At 41.3% G+C, this 21,888-nt stretch overlaps 1 protein-coding gene across 1 annotated transcript in view; it reads right to left on the bottom strand.

The window, feature by feature from the left end:
- The window catches only part of pparab (peroxisome proliferator-activated receptor alpha b), a 182,905-nt gene that overhangs the window by 3,192 nt on the left and 157,825 nt on the right, over positions 1-21,888 (bottom strand). Inside the window, exon 7 of the mRNA XM_061916864.1 lies at positions 4,818-5,017. Coding sequence (XP_061772848.1) covers positions 4,818-5,017 — 200 coding nt within the window. The remainder of the gene's footprint in view (positions 1-4,817; positions 5,018-21,888) is intronic.

The raw sequence follows: 21,888 nt of genomic DNA, 5'->3' as shown, positions 1-21,888 counted from the left end.
CATCTGGCTCGCAAGCCATAGGTTCCCTACCCCTGCCTTAGCTGAAAAACAGCCCCAAAGCATGATGTTTCCACCCCATGCTTCACAGTAGGTGTGGTGTTCTTGGGATGCAACTCAGTATTCTTCTTCCTCCAAACATGACCAGTTGAGTTTATACCAAAATTAATACATGGATGAGACAGCAGAGGATTGGGAGAATGTCATGTGGTCAGATGAAACCAAAATAGAACTTTTTGGTATGAACTCAACTGGTCGTGTTTGGAGGAAGAAGAATACTGAGTTGCATCCCAAGAACACCATACCTACTGTCAGAGGTGGGTAGTAACGCGCTACATTTACTCCGTTACTTTACTTGAGTAACTTTTGGGATAAATTGTACTTCTACGAGTAGTTTTTATGCAACATACTTTTACTTTTACTTGAGTATATTTATAGAGAAGGAACGCTACTTTTACTCCGTTCCATTTATTTACATTCAGCTCGCTACTCGCTACTTTTTTTTTATCCATCTATTAATGTTTGTTTTGGTTAATGACAGAGCTTCAAAGTAGAATCTACGCATGCCTGCGTTTCACCAATCACATGCAGTCACTGGTGACGTTGGACCAATCAAAAAGAGCCAGGCGGTCACATGACCCGACTTAAACAAGTTAAAACACTTATTCGGGTGTTACCATTTAGTGGTTAATTGTACGGATTATGTACTGTACTGTGCAATCTACTAATAAAAGTTTCAATCAATCAATCAAAAGTGTAAAGGAAAAAAGACACTTTTTATTTCAACCGTACTTCCCGTCAAAAGCCTAAAGACTGATCGCACAATTCCTGTCTTCACAATAAAAGTGCCGCTCCATCGCGCCTGCGCTAACAAAATAAGAGTCTCCGAAAGCCAGCGCAAACAAGCCAGCAAGCCACTGAGTTTGCCGCCAATGTATTTCTTGTAAAGTGTATAAAAACAAATATGGAAGCTGGACAAATAAGATGCCAAAATCCAACGACTTTCATGTGGTATTAGACAGGAAAGAGGAACTTTTTTTCTCCTCCATTTGAAAACGTGAACGTCTGATTCCAATCAATGCAAGTCATCACAATCAGGTAATACACCAACTTATATTCTTGTCTTCATGAAAGATAGGAATCTATATGTTAAACATGCATGTATATTCATTAAAACACCTTCAACATGTGAACAAAAACGGCAAAATAAATAAATATAAATTATATACTGTATATATAAATGTATATATATATTTACATATATATATATATATATAAATGTATATATAAATGTATATATATATTTACATATATATATATTTACATATATATATATATATATATATATATATGTGTGTATGTATATGTATATATGAGGTAGATCACCTCGACTTGGTCATTTATTAAGTAATTGATTAACGTTGAAAAACTTATTGGGGTGTTACCATTTAGTGGTCAATTGTACGGAATATGTACTGTACTGTGCAATCTACTAATACATGTTTTACTCAATCAATCAGATCAATGAATGCCTACTGAGGCTATGGTGCTGTTAAGTTATTGTGGCTCAATGTGCCATTTTTTAAATTTTATTTTAATGTACTATTATTTAATATATAATATTGTTTTAGTTGCTTAAGAGATATTCCTGGCTCTGAATTTGTTCACTGCTATTTTTATGTTTTTGTGCATTATTTGTTGCCGTAATCAGGTTACTCATCAGTTACTCAGTACTTGAGTAGTTTTTTCACAACATACTTTTTACTTTGTAAATATTTGGGTGACTACTCCTTACTTTTACTTGAGTAATAAATCTCTAAAGTAACTGTACTCTTACTTGAGTACAATTTCTGGCTACTCTACCCACCTCTGCCTACTGTGAAGCATGGGGGTGGAAACATTATGCCTTGGGGGTGTTTTTCTGCTAAGGGGACAGGACGACTGATTTTTAAAATACATTTTAAAAATACATATATTTTGTTATGGTTTGAAAATGAAAAATATCAAATTAATTTTTCCGTGTGCGGACCTCAGTGGAAAAAGTTTGGACACCCCTGCTGTAGGAGGACAAACATGACACAAACCTCTCTAATTGCTATAAAGCAGTGGTCCCCAACCTTTTTGTATCCGCGGACCGGTCAACGCTTAATAATTTGTCCCGCGGCCCGGGGGGGTGTCCTTTTTTTCCCTTTTCTTCTTTGTCCTGAAAAAGGGACGTTTTTGTCATGAAAAAGGGAGTTTTTTGTGGTTGGTGCAGTATTTGTAAGTGTATATTGTGTTTTTTGTGTTGATTTCCGAGGATGTCGTAGTCGTAATGATTTGTGCAGTCCTTTGAGACATTTTTGATTTGGGGCTATATAAATAAAAATTGATTGATTGATTGATTGATTTAATTTAAAAAAAAAAACAAAAAACATTTTTTATTTTTATATATTTTTTTTAAATAAAAAATTATTCTGCGGCCCGGTGGTTGGGGACCACTGCTATAAAGCACACTGTTTGTATTAAACATGCTTCACTGATTCCAGTATTTGGCGAGCGCCGTTTTATCCTACTAATTTTGGTGGTCCTTGAACTCACCCTAGTTCAGGGATCTGCATCCCGCTGCTCTGGGGCCGCATGCCACTCTTTACCGCCGCCTTAGTGGCTCTTTGGAGCTTTTTCTAAAATATATGAAAAATGGAAATGATGATAGGGAAAAAAAAACATACTTTTTGTTTTAATTTGGTTTCTGCAGGACAAACATGACACAAACCTCCCTAATTGCTATAAAGCACACTGTTTATATTACATATGCTTCACTGATTCAAGTATTTGGCGAGCGCCGTTTTGTCCCACTAATTTTGGCGGTCCTTGAACTCACCCTAGTTTGTTTACATGTATAACTTTCTCCGACTTTCTAAGACGTGTTTTATGCCACTTCTTTTTCCGTCTCATTTTGTCCACCAAACTTTCAACGTTGCGCATGAATGCACAAAAGTGAGTTTTGTTGATGTTATTGACTTGTGTGGAGTGCTAATCAGGCATATTTGGTCACTGCATGACTGCAAGCTAATCCATGCTAACATGCTATTTAGGCCGTATGTACACATTGAAACATTATGCCTCATTTGTAGCTATATTTCAGCTCATTTAGTTTCCTTTAAGTCAGGGGCGTCAAACTCAAATACAGAGTGGGCCAAAATTTAAAACTGAACAAAGCCGCGGGCCACGGTTGAACAAATTAACCTTTAAATAGGGACCCAAATAAATTTTGCAATGAATATTGAACAAGCAAGGCTTACATAGGGCAGCACGGTGGAAGAGGGGTTAGTGCATCTGCCTCACAATACGAAGGTCCTGATAATCCTGGGTTCAATCCCGGGCTCGGGATCTTTCTGTGTGGAGTTTGCATGTTCTCCCCGTGACTGCGTGGGTTCCCTCCGGGTACTCAGTCTTCCTCCCATGGAACAGGCAGAGCTTATATAACGCAAAATCAACTTTCAAAAAACATCAGTGGTATTTTAATAAAATGTAATTAAAAAATGAATGCCTCTTTTCTATTTGCAGCCTTCTGAGGTAAATATCAACATTAACTTTTTCCACAGGCTAATATATTCAAAAATAAAATAAAAATTAGGGGGGCGGGGTTTGGTGGTAGCGAGGGGTGTATATTGTAGCATTTCGGAAGAGTTAGTGCTGCAAGGGATTCTGGGTATTTATTCTGTTGTGTTTATGTTGTGTTACGGTGCGGTGGTTCTCCCGAAATGTGTTAGGTCATTCTTGTTTGGTGTGGGTTCACAGTGTGAGTTCACAGTGTGGCGCATATTTGATATGCCATTGCTATTTTTAAATTACGGTGCGGGGGTTCTCCCAAAATGTGTTTGGTCATCCTTGTTTGGTGTGGGTTCACAGTGTGGGTTCACAGTGTGGCGCATATTTGATACGCCATTGCTATTTTTTAATTATTAGTATTATTTGAAACTCGATTTTGCATGTCACTATAAAGTTATATAAGTCTCGCTTGTTCAATATTCAATGCAAAACTTGTTTGGGTCCCTATTAAAAGGTTAATTTGTTCAACCTTAAAAATCAGGTGGCCGGGGTTTGGTGGTAGCGAGGGGTGTATATTGTAGCATTCCGGAAGAGTTAGTGCTGCAAGGGGTTCTGGGTATTTGTTCTGTTGTGTTTATGTTGTGTTACGGTGCGGGGGTTCTCCCGAAATGTGTATGGTCATTCTTGTTTGGTGTGGGTTCACAGTGTGGCGCATATTTGTAACAATGTTAAAGTTGTTTATACGGCCAGCCTCAGTGTGACCTGTATGGCTTTTGACCAAGTATGTGTGTGTTACCAGCGGGCCAGCTCTAATGTTAATTTGATATTGCCTAAAGGGCCAAATTAAATTAAACAACGGGCCAAGTTTGGCCCGCGAGCCAGAGTTTGACACCCATGCTTTAAGTCCTCATAATTAAATTTATATCTCATGACACACTATATATATATATATAATATGGATTTTAATTTTTTGCGGCTACGGAAAGATTTTTTTTTGTATTTTTGGTCCAATATGGCTCTTTCAACATTTTGGGTTGCCGACCCCTGCTCTAAGAGGAGCATGCGGGGTTCCCTTTTTCACTTCTTCCTGAGCTTCTTTGCGCACTTGTGATTGAGAAAGTGCAGCACACTTCATCTGCCAGCTATTGGGACACGAGCCTGAGTGCAAAGTTGAACATGTGCTAAGACGGACGCCAAAACCCCTCCAGTGGTAATAAAAGTGTCAAGCAGAGGTGACCTGTGAGGAAAACGCCGCACAATCGCCATTTGAAGAAAAATCCACCTACCGGAGTGTTAGTCTTCCCCGTGAGGATGGTGCGCGCCTTGGCTTTGTTCATGTTGAAGTTCTTGAGGTAGGCCTCGTAAATCTGCCGAGCGAGCGTCTTCTGGTCGGCCAGCTGGGGGTCCTCCACCTCCCGCTCCCCCGTCACCATCTCTGCCTTCAGCTTCAGCTTCTCCGACTGCGGCATGCGGCCAAAGCGGATGGCTGCGAGCAGAGAGCAGCGCCATCGAGTCATTGGCCGGCCACGGCATTAGGTACAGTCGCACAATGGAACCCACTCAAATCTGCCTTGCAAATATATGAGGCTGGAAACATTTTTGGAATGAGAATGAATGATCAATAATAACAATTAACGGTGAATTAGGAAGACTTGCATGTAAACAACAATAAAATATATCACATGTATATAACAAAAATTGCAGACTAGAAGCCGATACTTTTTTTTCCCTACACTTTGAACCCCGCGGCTTATTAAACGATGCAGCTCCATCCATCCATCCATCCATCTTCTTCCGCTTATCCGAGGTCGGGTCGCGGGGGTAGCAGCCTAAGCAGGGAAGCCCAGACTTCCCTCTCCCCAGCCACTTCGTCTAGCTCTTCCCGGGGGATCCCGAGGCGTTCCCAGGCCAGCCGGGAGACATAGTCTTCCCAACGTGTCCTGGGTCTTCCCCGTGGCCTCCTACCGGTTGGACGTGCCCTAAACACCTCCCTAGGGAGGCGTTCGGGTGGCATCCTGACCAGATGCCCGAACCACCTCATCTGGCTCCTCTCGATGTGGAGGAGCAGCGGCTTTACTTTGAGTTCCTCCCGGATGACAGAGCTTCTCACCCCATCTCTAAGGGAGAGACCCGCCACACGGCGGAGGAAACTCATTTCGGCCGCTTGTACCCGTGATCTTATCCTTTCACTCAAGACCCAAAGCTCATGACCATAGGTGAGGATGGGAACATAGATCGACCGGTAAATTGAGAGCTTTGCCTTCCGGCTCAGCTCCTTCTTCACCACAACGGATCGGTACAACGTCCGCATTACTGAAGACGCAGCACCGATCCGCCTGTCGATCTCACGGTCCAATCTTCCCTCACTCGTGAACAAGACTCCTAGGTACTTGAACTCCTCCACTTGGGGCAGGGTCTCCTCCCCAACCCGAAGATGGCACTCCACCATTTTCCGGGAGAGAACCATGGACTCGGATTCGGAGGTGCTGATTCTCATTCTGGCCGCTTCACACTCGGCTGCAAACCGATCCAGTGAGAGCTGAAGATCCCGGTCAGATGAAGCCATCAGGACCACATCGTCTGCAAAAAGCAGAGACCTAATCCCGCGGCCACCAAACCGGAACCCCTGAATGCCTTGACTGTGCCTAGAAATTCTGTCCATAAAAGTTATAAACAGAATGGGTGACAAAGGGCAGCCTTGGCGGAGTCCAACCCTCACTGGAAATGTGTCTGACTTACTGCCGGCAATGCGGACCAAGCTCTGGCACTGATCGTTCAGGGAGCGGACCGCCACAATCAGACAGTCCGATACCCCATACTCTCTGAGCACTCCCCGTAGGACTTCCCGAGGGACACGGTCGAATGCCTTCTCCAAGTCCACAAAGCACATGTAGACTAGTTGGGCAAACTCCCATGCACCCTCAAGAACCCTGCCGAGAGTATAGAGCTGGTCCACAGTTCCACGACCAGGACGAAAACCACACTGTTCCTCCTGAATCCGAGGTTCGACTATCCGACGTAGCCTCCTCTCCAGTACACATGAATAAACCTTACCGGGAAGGCTGAGAAGTGTGAGCCCACGATAGTTGGAACACACCCTCCGGTCCCCCTTCTCAAAGAGAGGGACCACCACCCCGGTCTGCCAATCCAGAGGTACCGCCCCCGATGTCCACGCGATGCAGCTGATTTATTGAATTTTCTTCGCTGATGGCGATACTGCAAATAGCCTTGTGTGGCGTTCGGGTCCGTGGTAACCGTTTTCATGTTTTATTAAAAGAAAAATTATACAATTAATGATTTTTTCAAACTGAGACTCACTGACTTTGGCTCATTTTCTGCAAAGAAGTGAAGTAAATTATTGAATTGAATTGAATGAATGGTTTATTTTGAGCCATGCAAACAAAACAAAAGAATGACATAAAATACAAAAGAAATATATATATATGCATTATTTTTACACCTACATTGAAAACATTACATGTGACTAATCTTTTGTAGATGTCAAGATTGGCTCAAAAGGGAGTGGGAAGAAGTTAACTTATTAGGTCCCACCCCATACACATACAATATATATATATACAATATATAATACAATAATATATGTAATATAATTATATTCAGTGGTTGCTGCGTAGATGCAATATATTATCTATATATAATACATTTAAATTCACACACACATATATACATATGCACACACACACATATATACACAACACACACAACTATACACACACATACTGTATATACGATTTATATATATACACATATACATGTATATACACATATATATATATATATATATATATATATATATATATATATATATATATATACACACACACACACATACATATACACACATATCCATCATACACACACACACACACACACACACACACACACACACACAAAGCAGGCTTAGACAGGAGGAGGACAGAATGTCGGTACACTGAACATCAGAGGGTCAAATGTGCGAGAAAATGAGAGCAGACAGTGTTGACAAACAATGTTGCGGCAGGTGCAACACCAAAGAAACCCAAAAGAAGAATCCCTGTGGGATGCAGAAACCGGCAGAGACATTTTCCGTGTAATGTTCATATCGTTGTTACTCAGCCAGCGTTTGTGGGTCTGACGGCAACATAACATCCACAGGTGGTGGAACATGACATCCACAGGTGGTGCAACATGACAACCATAGGTGGTGCAACATGACATCCACAGGCGGTGCAACATGACATCCACAGGCGGTGCAAAATGACATCCACAGGTGGCGCAACATGACAACCACGGGTGGTGCAACATTACATCCACAGGTGGTGCAACATTACAACCATAGGTGGTGCAACAGGACATCCACAGGCGGTGCAACAGGACATCCACAGGTGGTGCAACATGACATCCACAGGCGGTGCAAAATGACATCCACAGGTGGCGCAACATGACAACCACGGGTGGTGCAACATTACATCCACAGGTGGTGCAACATTACAACCATAGGTGGTGCAACAGGACATCCACAGGCGGTGCAACAGGACATCCACAGGTGGTGCAACATGACAACCATAGGTGGTGCAACATGACAACCATAGGTGGTGCAACATGACATCCACAGGTGGTGCAACATGACATCCACAGGTGGTGCAACATGACATCCACAGGTGGTGCAACATGACATCCACAGGCGGTGCATCATGACATCCACAGGTGGTGCAACATGACAACCAAGGGTGGTGCAACAAGACATACACAGGCGGTGCAACATGACATCCACAGGTGGTGCAGCATGACATCCAAAGGTGGTGGAACATGTTAGGTTACCATAGGTGGCGCAACACGACATCCACAGGTGGTGCAACGTGACATCCAAAGGTGGTGCAGCATGACATCTAAAGGTGGTGAAACATGTTAGGTTACCATAGGTGGCGCAACATGACATCCACAGGTGGTGCAAAATGACATCCACAGACGGTGCAACATGACAACCACGGGTGGTGCAACATGACATACACAGGCGGTGCAACATGACATCCACAGGTGGTGCAACATGGCATCCACAGGTGGTGCAACATGACATCCATAGGCGGTGCAACATGAAATCCAAAGGCGGTGCAACATGACATCCACAGACGGTGCAACATGACAAGTACAGGTGGTGCAACATGACATACACAGGCGGTGCAACATAACATCCACAGGTGGTGCAACATGACATCCATAGGTGGTGCAACATGACAGGTTACCATAGGTGGTGCAACATGACATCCACAGGTGGTGCAACATGACATCCACAGGTGGTGCAACATGACATCCATAGGTGGTGAAACATGTTAGGTTACCATAGGCGGTGCAACATGACATCCACAGGTGGCGCAACATGACATCCACAGGTGGTGGAATATGTTAGGTTACCATAGGTGGTGCAACATGACATCCACAGGTGGCGCAACATGACATGTGCCTTAACACTTTCTGAATAAGACTTGTTTTTGTTTTTTATGAGAGCCTCACTCAGACGGCCTGATCCCCTTTGACTAATGAGATTGGATGTGAACTGCATTTAACCTCGCGCAAACACACACACACACACACACACACACACACACACACACACACACACACACACACACACACACACACACACACACACACACACACACACACACACACACACACACACACACACACACGACGGCTAATAAAGAGATGTAGTAAATAGGGAGATATAATGCAGGTGTATGCCAACAATCCAGTAGGAGGACGCTCCAACAGATGACTGTCGACAACGAGGGTCGGTCCTATGAAGGTGCCTACAAAGAGGACGGTCCTATGAATGTGCTTACAAAGAGGACGGTCCTATGAAGGTACCTACAACAAGGGCCGGTCCTATTAAGGTGCCTACAAAGAGGACGGTCCTATGAGGGTGCCTACAACAAGGGTCGGTCCTATGAAGGTGCCTACAAAGGGGACAGTCCTATGAAGGGGCCTACAACAAGGGTCGGTCCTATTAAGGTGCTTTCAAAGAGGACGGTCCTATAAAGGTGACTACAACAAGGGTCGGTCCTATGAAGGTACCTACAAAGAAGACGGTCCTATGAAAGTGCCTCAAACAAGGGGTCAGTTCTATGAAGGTGCCTACAAAGGGGACGGTCCTATGAATGTGCCTACAAAGAGGACGGTCCTATGAAGGTGCCAACAAAGAGGATGGGCTTATGAAGGTGCCTACAACAAGGACGGTCCTATGAAGGTGCCTACAAAGGGGACGGTCCTATGAATGTGCCTACAAAGAGGACTGTCCTATGAAGGTGCCTACAAAGAGGACGGTTTTATGAAGGTGCCTAAGCTCCACAGCAGGTGCCTGGGAAGGAGCCAAGTCCAATTAAGTTGAGAGGAAGTGAGTGAGGCTTTAAGGTCTGAGCCAACATGTCTGTCTGATTTAGCTGGGAGGCGGGGCTTATTCCGTCTATTCAAGGATTTTTTTAAAACATTTTTTTATCATAATTATAAGGCGCATTAAAGGAGTCATATATATATATATATATATATATATATATATATATATATATATATGTAGGTGTGGGAAAAAAAATAAATAAATAAATAAATAAAAAAAATCACAAGACTACTTCATCTCTACAGATCTGTTTCATGAGGGGTTCCCTCAATCATCAGGAGATTTTAATGGAAGCATTCACATACAATGGTTTATATAGAGCACAGAGTGGGTGGGTACAAGCAGGCGTAGGGTGTGGTGATTGGCTCATGTGTTACCTAGGAGGTGTTTCCTTCTGTGGCGGCATGTTGAAATGATTTCACTGCGCTTGTTGAGGGATGATAAATCTGGATGATATATAATAAACAGTTTCTCTTTTAAGCATAGGTTGCATCTTTTATTACCACTGTTGTAAGGTGTGCTGGATGCAAGAATTTGCCATGTTATTGAATATTCAACATTATTGTCTTTGAGGTTCCAAATGTGTTTGCTGAGTTCTGTAGAATTCTGCAAAGTCTGGTTTCTAAAGGAGGCGTTGTGATTATTCCATCTTGTTTTGAACGCTCCTTCGGTTAATCCTACGTACGTGTCGGATGTGTTAATGTCCTTGCGTATTACCTTTGCTTGGTAAACGACTGATGTCTGTAAGCACCTTCCGTTGAGAGGGCAATCAGGTTTCTTGTGACAGTTACATTCATTATTGGTTTCAGAGTCGTTTAGTCTGGGGGTAGGCAGTCCTTTTGCAATTGCTTTGTTGTGGTTTGAAATGATTTGTTGCATGTTGTTCATACAGCTGTAGCTCAATTTAATGTTGTTCTTGTTGAATATTTTTCTTAGGGTGTTGCCTTTGGGGAAGTGTTTGTCGATCAGAGTGAGGAACTTGCGGCCGATGTTGGTTGAGACGTCTTTGCTGAATGGCGGATTGTACCAGATGATGTTGCTTCGTTTTCTGCTCTTTTTTGGTTGGTTTCCTGGAGTGGGTTCATAGGTGAGGGTGAAGTTGTATCCGCTTTCATCAAGTGCTTTCTGGTACGGGGGGGTTGCTTGGTCGAATTCAGCTTTGCTGGATGACAGCATCGAGGTTGCTTACTTTCTTGATGCGCTCCGTGTCATTTTTCAGCTTGGTGAGGAATGGGTTGCGGGCTGGCTTAAATTTGACTGATTGTATCATTTTGAGCATGTCGTTCTCAAAGTCCTTTAATTCCTTGACTGTGGGTGGGTTCTTGGTAGATTTGAATCCGACTAATAAACCCAACTAAATCCGAAATAGGAAAAATCAGCAAAATAATCCTGGACAGAATCAACGCAAAAATCAAGGACAAAACACCACTCAACCAATGGAGAAATACAGCAGCAGTAATCAAATGGTTTAACAACATCCAAGACAAACAACAACACAACTTTATCTCCTTCGACATCGAAGAATTTTACCCTTCCATCACGCAAGACCTACTGACCAAAGCACTAAACTTCGCCTCGGACTACGACTCAATCACGGGCAACGAAAGAAACATCATCATCCACGCAAAGAACTCCATACTCATCCACAACAGTACACCATGGCAAAAAAAGAACAATTCAACGTTTGACGTTACTATGGGGAGTTTTGACGGAGCAGAAACGTACGAACTCGTTGGGAGTTTCCTCCTCTCCCAGCTTGCTAGCCTCAACCTGAACCTTGGTATTTACCGTGATGACGGACTGGCAGTGTGCCGCGCCTCGCCAAGGAGCAGCGAGAACACCAAGAAGCGCATATGCCAAATCTTCAAAGAAAACGGCCTACGGATCACGATTGAAGCCAACAAGCAAACCGTCAACTTCCTCGACGTCACTTTCAACCTGAGAAATAACAGCTACCAACCATTCACGAAACCCAACACAACACTCCAATACGTGCACCATGACAGCAACCACCCACCCACCACCACCAAAAGAATACCTACCGGAATTAATAAACGGCTATCGATGCTGTCATCCAGCAAAGCTGAATTCGACCAAGCAACCCCCCCGTACCAGAAAGCACTTGATGAAAGCGGATACAACTTCACCCTCACCTATGAACCCACTCCAGGAAACCAACCAAAAAAGAGCAGAAAACGAAGCAACATCATCTGGTACAATCCGCCATTCAGCAAAGACGTCTCAACCAACATCGGCCGCAAGTTCCTCACTCTGATCGACAAACACTTCCCCAAAGGCAACACCCTAAGAAAAATACTCAACAAGAACAACATTAAATTGAGCTACAGCTGTATGAACAACATGCAACAAATCATTTCAAACCACAACAAAGCAATTGCAAAAGGACTGCCTACCCCCAGACTAAACAACTCTGAAACCAATAATGAATGTAACTGTCGCAAGAAACCTGATTGCCCTCTCAACGGAAGGTGCTTACAGACATCAGTCGTTTACCAAGCAAAGGTAATACGCAAGGACATTAACACATCCGACACGTACGTAGGATTAACCGAAGGAGCGTTCAAAACAAGATGGAATAATCACAACGCCTCCTTTAGAAACCAGACTTTGCAGAATTCTACAGAACTCAGCAAACACATTTGGAACCTCAAAGACAATAATGTTGAATATTCAATAACATGGCAAATTCTTGCATCCAGCACACCTTACAACAGTGGTAATAAAAGATGCAACCTATGCTTAAAAGAGAAACTGTTTATTATATATCATCCAGATTTATCATCCCTCAACAAGCGCAGTGAAATCATTTCAACATGCCGCCACAGAAGGAAACACAACTCCTAGGTAACACATGAGCCAATCACCACACCCTACGCCTGCTTGTACCCACCCACTCTGTGCTCTATATAAACCATTGTATGTGAATGCTTCCATTAAAATCTCCTGATGATTGAGGGAACCCCTCATGAAACAGATCTGTAGAGATGAAGTAGTCTTGTGATTTTTTTTTTTTTTTTTTTTTCCCACACCTACCTATTGCGCTCTACCACGGTATCGAGCACTATTCTCTGGATAATCCAATCAAGACATATATATATATATATATATATATATATATATATATATATATATATATATATATATATATATATATATATATATATATATATATTGTTTTAAATGTAAAAGACTTCCTTGTGGTCTACATAACATGTGATGGTGGTTCTTTGCAGAAAATGTTGCATAAATGATGTTTTACTAACTTCTGACAGTCGCTTCAGGATACGCCGTTTTGTGGGCGGTCTTATTTATGTGCCTCCACTTCGACAGCGTCTTCTCGCCGTCATCTTTGCTGCACCGCTAGTTTTTAGCGCTTCCAACGCAAATGTTACAACTGAGATAAGTTCAAACTGTACGCTAGTTTGTCTTAGAAATGGCAATGGCGGAAGATTTATGCCCCACAACAAGAAGGTGGAGGATAAAAAGAAGCTTATTGGCTATGACGCTGACTGCAATGGCGGAAGCGCGCACATTTTTGGTAATTGCGCGGATCCCAGATTCAGCAGGAACCAGTAGGTAAGATAAGTTGGTTTTGCATAAAAGGGTGAAACAAAATGCCAGGTAATGTCGGATAATAGGGGTCCTTGTACACACACCGTAATAATACCCGAATGTTGAAGCACAGTACGTCTGACTATGGGACCCGTAAGGCAGCAAGGATCCGCCTTTGGCTGCTGGCCACCCGACCCAACCCCTGGTCTAAGTCAGACCTAAATAGAGGATTTTGTTTCATGTCTGTATGACATTCCTAACAGAAGTTACAAGCAGTTTTGTCTGGGTTTTTTCCTAGGAGGCATTAGAGCACAATTTAGATTTTTGGGGTTTGGTTTTTTATTGGATAGCAATTTTTGCCGGTCCTGATGTGTGTGTAAAATTGGGTGAGTTTTGAAAGATGTTAAGGGGGTCAAATTACAGATCGGCATTTCTGGATGTTGTTGATAAATGGCTTTCGCTTGGCATAGTAGAGCTTTAACATTACGTCTGACTATGGGACCCATAAGGCAGCAAGCATTGTGGCTTTTTTAAATTTTTTTATTTGTTTCAGGCAATGACATAAAAAAAAAAAGTACGAAGTTGACAACACATAATAATATAAATTAATATAGTCCAAAAGGTAATGTATAGTATGTAATGCATGATTATCCAGTTTTGCCTGCAAGGGAGTGGGAAGAAGATAAATTATTTAATCCCACCCCCAGTTCTCCATTCAGGGATTATTTCCGTGTGTTTCACTGTTACTTTGTTTAAGGATTATAATACAAATGTTGTATTATAGTGGCATTACCACAGGTAATTATAATTATTACACTGTAACAATAATTTGTATCAACAATGTAGGAAGAATGAACATACCAACATAGCAATAATGGTAAGGAGCAGCGTTGGTCGGGTCCGCCTTTGGCTGCTGGCCACCCGACCCAACCCCTGGTCTAAGTCAGACCTAAATAGAGGATTTTGTTTCATGTCTGTATGACATTCCTAACAGAAGTTACAAGCAGTTTTGTCTGGGTTTTTTCCTAGGGGGCATTAGAGCACAATTTAGATTTTTGGGGTTTGGTTTTTTATTGGATAGCAATTTTTGCCAGTCCTGATGTGTGTGTAAAATTGGGTGAGTTTTGAAGCATGTTAAGGGGGTCAAATTACAGATCGGCGTTTCTGGATGTTGTTGATAAATGGCTTTCGCTTGGCATAGTAGAGCTTTAACATTACGTCTGACTATGGGACCCTTAAGGCAGCAAGCAGAGTGGCTTTTTAAATTTTTTTATTTGTTTCAGGCAATGACATAAAAAAAAAGTACAAAGTTGACAACACATAATAATATAAATTAATATAGTCGAAAAGGTAATGTATAGTATGTAATGCATGATTATCCAGTTTTGCCTGCAGGGGAGTGGGAAGAAGATACATTATTTAATCCCGCCCCCAGTTCTCCCAGGGATTATTTCCGTGTGTTTCACTCTTACTTTGTTTAAGGATTATAATACAAATGTTGTGTCATAGTGGCATTACCACAGGTAACTATAATTATTACACTGTGACAATAATTTGTATCAACAATGTAGGAAGAATGAACATACCAACATAGCAATAATGGTAAGGAGCAGCGTTGGTCGGGTCTGCCTTTGGCTGCTGGCCACCCGACCCAAGCCCTGGTCTAAGAAAGACCTAAATAGAGGATTTTGTTTCATGTCTGTATGACATTCCTAACAGAAGTTACAAGCAGTTTTGTCTGTGTTTTTTCCTAGGAGGCATTAGAGCACAATTTAGATTTTTGGGGTTTGGTTTTTTATTGGATAGCAATTTTTGCCAGTCCTAATGTGTGTGTAAAATTGGGTGAGTTTTGAAGCATGTTAAGGGGGTCAAATTACAGATCGGCGTTTCTGGATGTTGTTGATAAATGGCTTTCGCTTGGCATAGTAGAGCTTTAACTTGCACTTTGAAGCATTTTAAGGGGGTCAAATTACAGCTCAAAGAGGCAAAAATTACATTTTTTAGGAGACTTTCCCATTCTTGTTTTCTGTAGAGTTTCAGTCGTTCAACAGTCCGGGGTCTCCGCTGTCGTATTTTAGGCTTCATAATGCGCCACACATTTTCGATGGGAGACAGGTCTGGATTGCAGACGGGCCAAGAAAGTACCCGCACTCTGTTTTTACGAAGCCACGCTGTTGTAACACGTGCTGAATGTGGCTTGGCATTGTCTTGCTGAAATAAGCAGGGGCGTCCATGAAAAAGACGGCGCTTAGATGGCAGCATATGTTGTTCCAAAACCTGTATGTACCTTTCAGCATTAATGTTGCCTTCACAGATGTGTAAGTTACCCATGCCTTGGGCACTAATGCACCCCCATACCATCACAGATGCTGGCTTTTGAACTTTGCGTCGATAACAGTCTGGACAGTTCGCTTCCCCGATGTCGAATATTTCCAAAAACAGTTTTAATTGTGGACTCGTCAGACCACAGAACACTTTTCCACTTTGCATCAGTACATCTTAGATGATCTCGGGCCCAGAGAAGCTGGCCGCATTTCTGGATGTTGTTGATAAATGGCTTTCGCTTTGCATAGTACAGCTTTAACTTGCACTTACAGATGTAGCGACAAAAAGTATTTAGTTAGTGAAGTGACTTGTGAGGGAGACCACATAGGAGAGAGTTGCAGTATGGCAGCAGTATGTGGGCTAAGGGACGGGCCAAGTCCATTAATGTTTGGTAGATGAAAGTAAGCAGAGCAGGTAATGTTGTTAATGTGGTCTTGAAAGGAGGATGACACCCAGACTCTTGACTTGGGAGGAGGGCGAGACCGAGGAATTGCTGAGAGTAACGGAAAAGTTGTTGGTTTTAGTGAGAATGGTTTTTGTACCTAGAAATAAGATTTTGGTTTTATTACAATTGAGTTGAAGGAAATTGGATGTGAACCACTGCTTGAGTACTTTGAGGCAGTCTGTAAGGGAGGAAGGAGGAAGAGAAGCAGTTGGTTTGGTTTTGATGTAGAGCTGGGTGTCATCCGCATAGCAGTGAAAATGTATTTTAAATTTACGGAAAATATTGCCAATGATAAAAATCAGGGGACAAAGAACAGAGCCCTGGGGCACACCAGAGAAAACATCCCAAAAAAAAGTGTCGAAAAACTTTAATCATATTTAATAACTTTCTCTCCCCATTATTGTCAATATCTTTCTCATTGGTTTGGGGAAACCACATAGTTGTCCTGCCTCAAGTACCAGGTAGATCGGGGGTCGGCAACCCGCGGCTTTATGCGGCTCTTTAGCGCCGCCCTAGTGGCTCTCTGGAGCTTTTTCAAAAAGGTCTGAAAAATGGAAAAAGATGAAGGGAACAAATATTTTTTTTGTTTTAATATGGTTTCTGTAGGAGGACAAACATGACACAAACCTCCCTAATTGCTATAAAGCACACTGTTTGTATTAAAAATGCTTCACTGATTCAAGTATTTGGCGAGCGCCATTTTATCCTACTAATTTTGGCGGTCTTTGAACTCACCGTGGTTTGTTTACATCAATGGTTCCCAAACTTTTGCAGGCTGGCGCCCCCTTGGCTCCCCAGTGAATTCCTAGCGCCCCCCCCCCCCCTCCCCCCACAGACACATATGGAAACAAACACCTCTTTCTTGATATTTGGTATGCTGCAATTTGAAAAGAGAAAGGTTAAACACAAATGTGTATTTCACAAATAAAACCCAATTTAGTAAACCAATTTATTTTTTAGCAGTTTTAACTGTTTCAGCAACATAGAATGGTAAATAAACATTCCACCAGTAACCTTCATTGTCTCACACTTAATATTAATGGGATGGATGTGCTTGGTGCAGGGACATAAGCTTCTCAACATCACGCTGGAACTCACTAAGAAGAAGTCGTATATCCCCGCGGTCAGTAATTTTCAGTCGGTTTCTTTGCTTGGAAAGAAGCAAGGCGACTGCACTGAAGCCCCCTTCTACTAAATATGATGTTGGCGTGTGGTAACCGGACCCTGATGCGTCGTCCACTGACTCGTCCTGCTGCACGTGTTGTGTACAAATCGTCAAACAAACGTTCGAACTTCTGACTTCGACTTCGGACTGCCGCCCCCCTACCGCCCCCTTCTTCCTCACCGCCCCCTCAGATCTTTCCAGGGGGGCCCCCACTTTGGGAACCACTGGTTTACATGTACAACTTTCTCCGACTTCCTAGGACGTGTTTTATGCCACTTCTTTTTCTGTCTCATTTTGTCAACCAAACTTTTAATGTTGTCCGTGAATGCACAAAGGTAAGTTTGTTTATGTTATTGACTTGTGTGGAATGCTAATCGGGCATATTTGGTCCCTGCATGACTGCAAGCTAATCGATGCTAACATGCTATTTAGGCTAGCTATATGTACACATTGCATCATTATGCATCATTTATAGCTATATTTGAGCTCATTTAGTTTCCTTTAAGTCCTCATAATTAGGGACCGAATGTCCCTTTGGGACAGAGGACCCTATTATATTTCTAAGGTTTTATTATTATTATACCGCCGCCTCTTTGAGCTGTAATTTGACCGCCTTAACATGCTACAAAACTCCCCAAATTTTACACACACATCAGAACTGACGAAAATTTCCATCTAATAAAAAACCTAAACCCCAAAACTCAAAATTGCGCTCTAGCGCACCCTAAGGATAACACAAACAAAACTGTCTGTAACTTCCGTTAGGAATGTCGTAGAGACATCAAACAAAAATGTCTATGTAGGTCTGACTTAGACCTACATTTCATACTTTGACTGCCTTCAGGAAAAATCAACAGGAAGTTGGCAAACACACCTTCAAAACAAAAGTTTCCTAAGCAAAAAGTATTTTTTGCATCTTTGAGCTGTAATTTAACCCCCTTAAAATGCTTCAAAACTCACCAAACTCGACACACACATCGGGACTAGTGAATATTGCATTCTAATAAAAACCACAAAAATTCAAAATTGCACTTAAGCGCCCCCTAGGAATAAAACACTGACAAAACTGCTCTTGGGAAGAAAACAGAGACAAAACTGCTTGTAACTTCCGGTACAATGTTGTGGAGACATGAAACAAAAACCTCTAAGTATGTCTCACTTAGACCTACATTTCATTGACATCCTTCAGCAAAAATCAACAGGAAGTTGGCAATTACCCCTTCAAAACAAAAGTTTTCTAAAAACCCGTCACCTTTTTTCAAACATTATCTCCTCTGAGCGCGTTTGTTGTGTCGGCTTCAAACTCGCACAGGAAAGAGATTGAATCCTTCTGATTAAAAGTTGTGCAAAGAGTTTTTCTAACTGCGCCGGTTTTTATTTTACGAGCCTTGGAAGATCAGCTGCGCTGATGCTGCTGCGTGGCTGCCGTCTCAAGATGGCCGCTTAAAAGTAGGAAGCACCAGCGTGACCACACAATGCAGAGAAGGTAAGTACTGTGCGGGTAAAGATATGTTGACTGGGTGAAAGAAGGAGGCACCAGTTTGACTCCAGGATACAGAGAAGGTAGGTAATGTGCAGGTAAAGATATGTTGTCTTGGTGATGGCAGGAAGCACCAGCGTGTATGGATGAAAGAAAGAAGCACCAGTGTGACCCCAGGATGCAGGGAAGGTAGGTAATGTGCAGGTAAAGATATGTTGAATGGGTAAAGGCAGGAAACACCAGCAAAAGTCGGTCCCGTCCATGGCTGCTTGCAGCTTTAATTCAATTTATATCTCATGACAAATTATCTGTATGTAATATGGCTTTTAAATTTATTTTGCTGCTCCAGACAGATTTGTTTTTGTATTTTTGGTCCAATATGGCTCTTTCAACATTTTGGGTCGCCGACCCCTGAGATAGACAGGAGAGTTCCTTCAGGAAAATTAAAATTCCAGCAGCAGTCCATGTTTGTGGACACACTTGAATGCAGGTTTAAAATAATATTGACTTCACTATACGCTATTTAATTTGATTTTCTGCACTTTACCACACAAGTTATGTCCTTATTGTGTGTACGTAATAACTCAACTCTTTTGTATGGAATGATGCTCAATGTTTTGGCCCAATAGATCATGGCCTTGTCAGTGAAATGTCTCCCACTGTCACATTTAGCCCTCCTATTCATTCCCAGTCGATACGACCCCGAGGCCCAACGTCCAAAATTAGCACGGCTCCCTGCGGTCAGCGAGGTTTTAATACGATACCCCTGAGAGTTCCAAGGATCTGATTGCACGTTCGTCTCAAATGGCTTTCCTTTGGTTACACTTGGAGGCATGAAACTTAAGAGTCACAGGAAGTGGACGTCAGAAAAAAGGCAAAAAAATAAAAGTGAACTGTGGCTTTAAGAGATATTGAGCCGCTCATTGAAGTTCACCACCACCGACGTGGAAAAGGAGCACAAAGGGCAGACAGTTGGAACATCAACACAAACGTCATCTTCTAAATGCGTCGTTAAGGGGCTTTCTGATCAGGACTTGACCTTGGACACGGCTACGCATGTCATGCATGTGTGTAAGTGTGTGTGTGTGTGTGTCTTCACTTCAGTCATGTGACCTCCACGCCCCCGCGTCCCCGTGCAGAGTACTGGCTGAGGGAGGAATGGGTTCAAGCATGGCGGTGCATAACTACACTTTAAAGGGAACTGCACTTTTTTTTTTTGGAATCAATATGAACGACATGACTATGGATGGATTTTTTTTTAATGCATTCTAAATATTAAATAAATACGAGCAAAAGTCCGCTTACAATGGAGTCTGTAGGAGTCGTTGTATTCTGCCTATAAAGCCCCCAAAAAACCTCCAAACACCTCTACTAGGAGTTTACATACATGATGTAAGGATATATGTCATGTAGTAACATTCATAATAACATGTAATATATACATAATGTAAGTATATATGTAGTATCTAGTAACATTCATAATAACATGTAATATATACATGATGTAAGTATATATGTAGTATCTAGTAACATTCATAATAACATGTAATATATACATGATGTAAGTATATATGTCATGTCTTAACATTCATAATAATATGTAATATATACATGATGTAAGTATATATGTAGTATCTAGTAACATTCATAATAACAAGTATATATGTCATGTAGTAACATTCCTAATAACATGTAATATACATGATGTAGGTAGATATGTCATGTCCTAACATTCATAATAACATGTAATATATACATAATTTAAGTATATATGTAGTATCTATTAACATTCATAATAACATGTAATATATACAGGATGTAAGTATATATGTCATGTCTTAACATTCATAACAACATGTAATATATACATAATTTAAGAATATATTTCTTGTAGTAACATTCATAATAACATGTAATATATACATGATGTAAGTATATATGTCATGTAGTAACATTCATAAAAACATACAATATATATATATACATGATGTAAGTATATATATATGTAAGTAACATTCCTAATAACATGTAATATATACATGATGTAAGTGTATATGTCATGTAGTAACATTCATAACATGTAATATATATATGATGCAAGTATGTATGTAGTATCTAGTAACATTGATAATAACATGTAATATATAAATGATGTAAATATATATGTCATGTAGTAACATTCATAATAAAATGTAATATATACAGAATTTAAGTATATATTTCATTTAGTAACATTCATAATAACATGTAATATATACATGATGTAAGTATATTAGTCAAGTAGTAACATTCATAATAACGTAATATATACATGATGTAAGTATAGATGTCATGTAGTAACATTCATAATAACATGTAATATATACATGATGTAAGTATACATGTAGCATCTAGTAACATTCATAATAACATGTAATATATACATGATGTTAGTATATATGTCATGTAGTAACATTCATAATATGTAATATTTACCTACTTTGATAATTTTAAGCATACGCAGCACATTAATTTAAAAAAGGCATCATAATGTTTGCTTTTTTCAAGTCCATCACTGATTTCTGCTCACCGCAGACTTTATGAGAGCCAACAAACATAACAAAGCATCTCTTACTGCACAATGTCTGCCGTCAATAGGATGCCGACTGCTACGATGTTCATATATTCCCACTGGGATGAAGAATGACTCATAGTCCCCGTGAAGAAACTGGGTCCTAAATGGGTGTCAATGTGTCCCAACTTGTTGGAATATATCTTCAGCCATCTACTTTTCAGGTGAGATGCATGATTTATGATCTACCATAAACTTACAGGGAGCAGGGAAGCGAGGAAGCAGCAGACCACTCGATGACGTAAACATAGTGACACACGGTAGTTATCATATCGGCACTATAAATAGTTAGCCTGAGTTAGCACTTAAAATAACAATATCACTAAAACTCAAGTCACCAAATGTAAATGACGTATTCTTGGCG

Source organism: Nerophis ophidion, linkage group LG12 (assembly GCF_033978795.1).
Source record: "Nerophis ophidion isolate RoL-2023_Sa linkage group LG12, RoL_Noph_v1.0, whole genome shotgun sequence".
Classification (NCBI taxonomy): Eukaryota; Metazoa; Chordata; class Actinopteri; order Syngnathiformes; family Syngnathidae; genus Nerophis; species Nerophis ophidion.
This window is presented reverse-complemented; position numbering and strand designations above follow the sequence as displayed.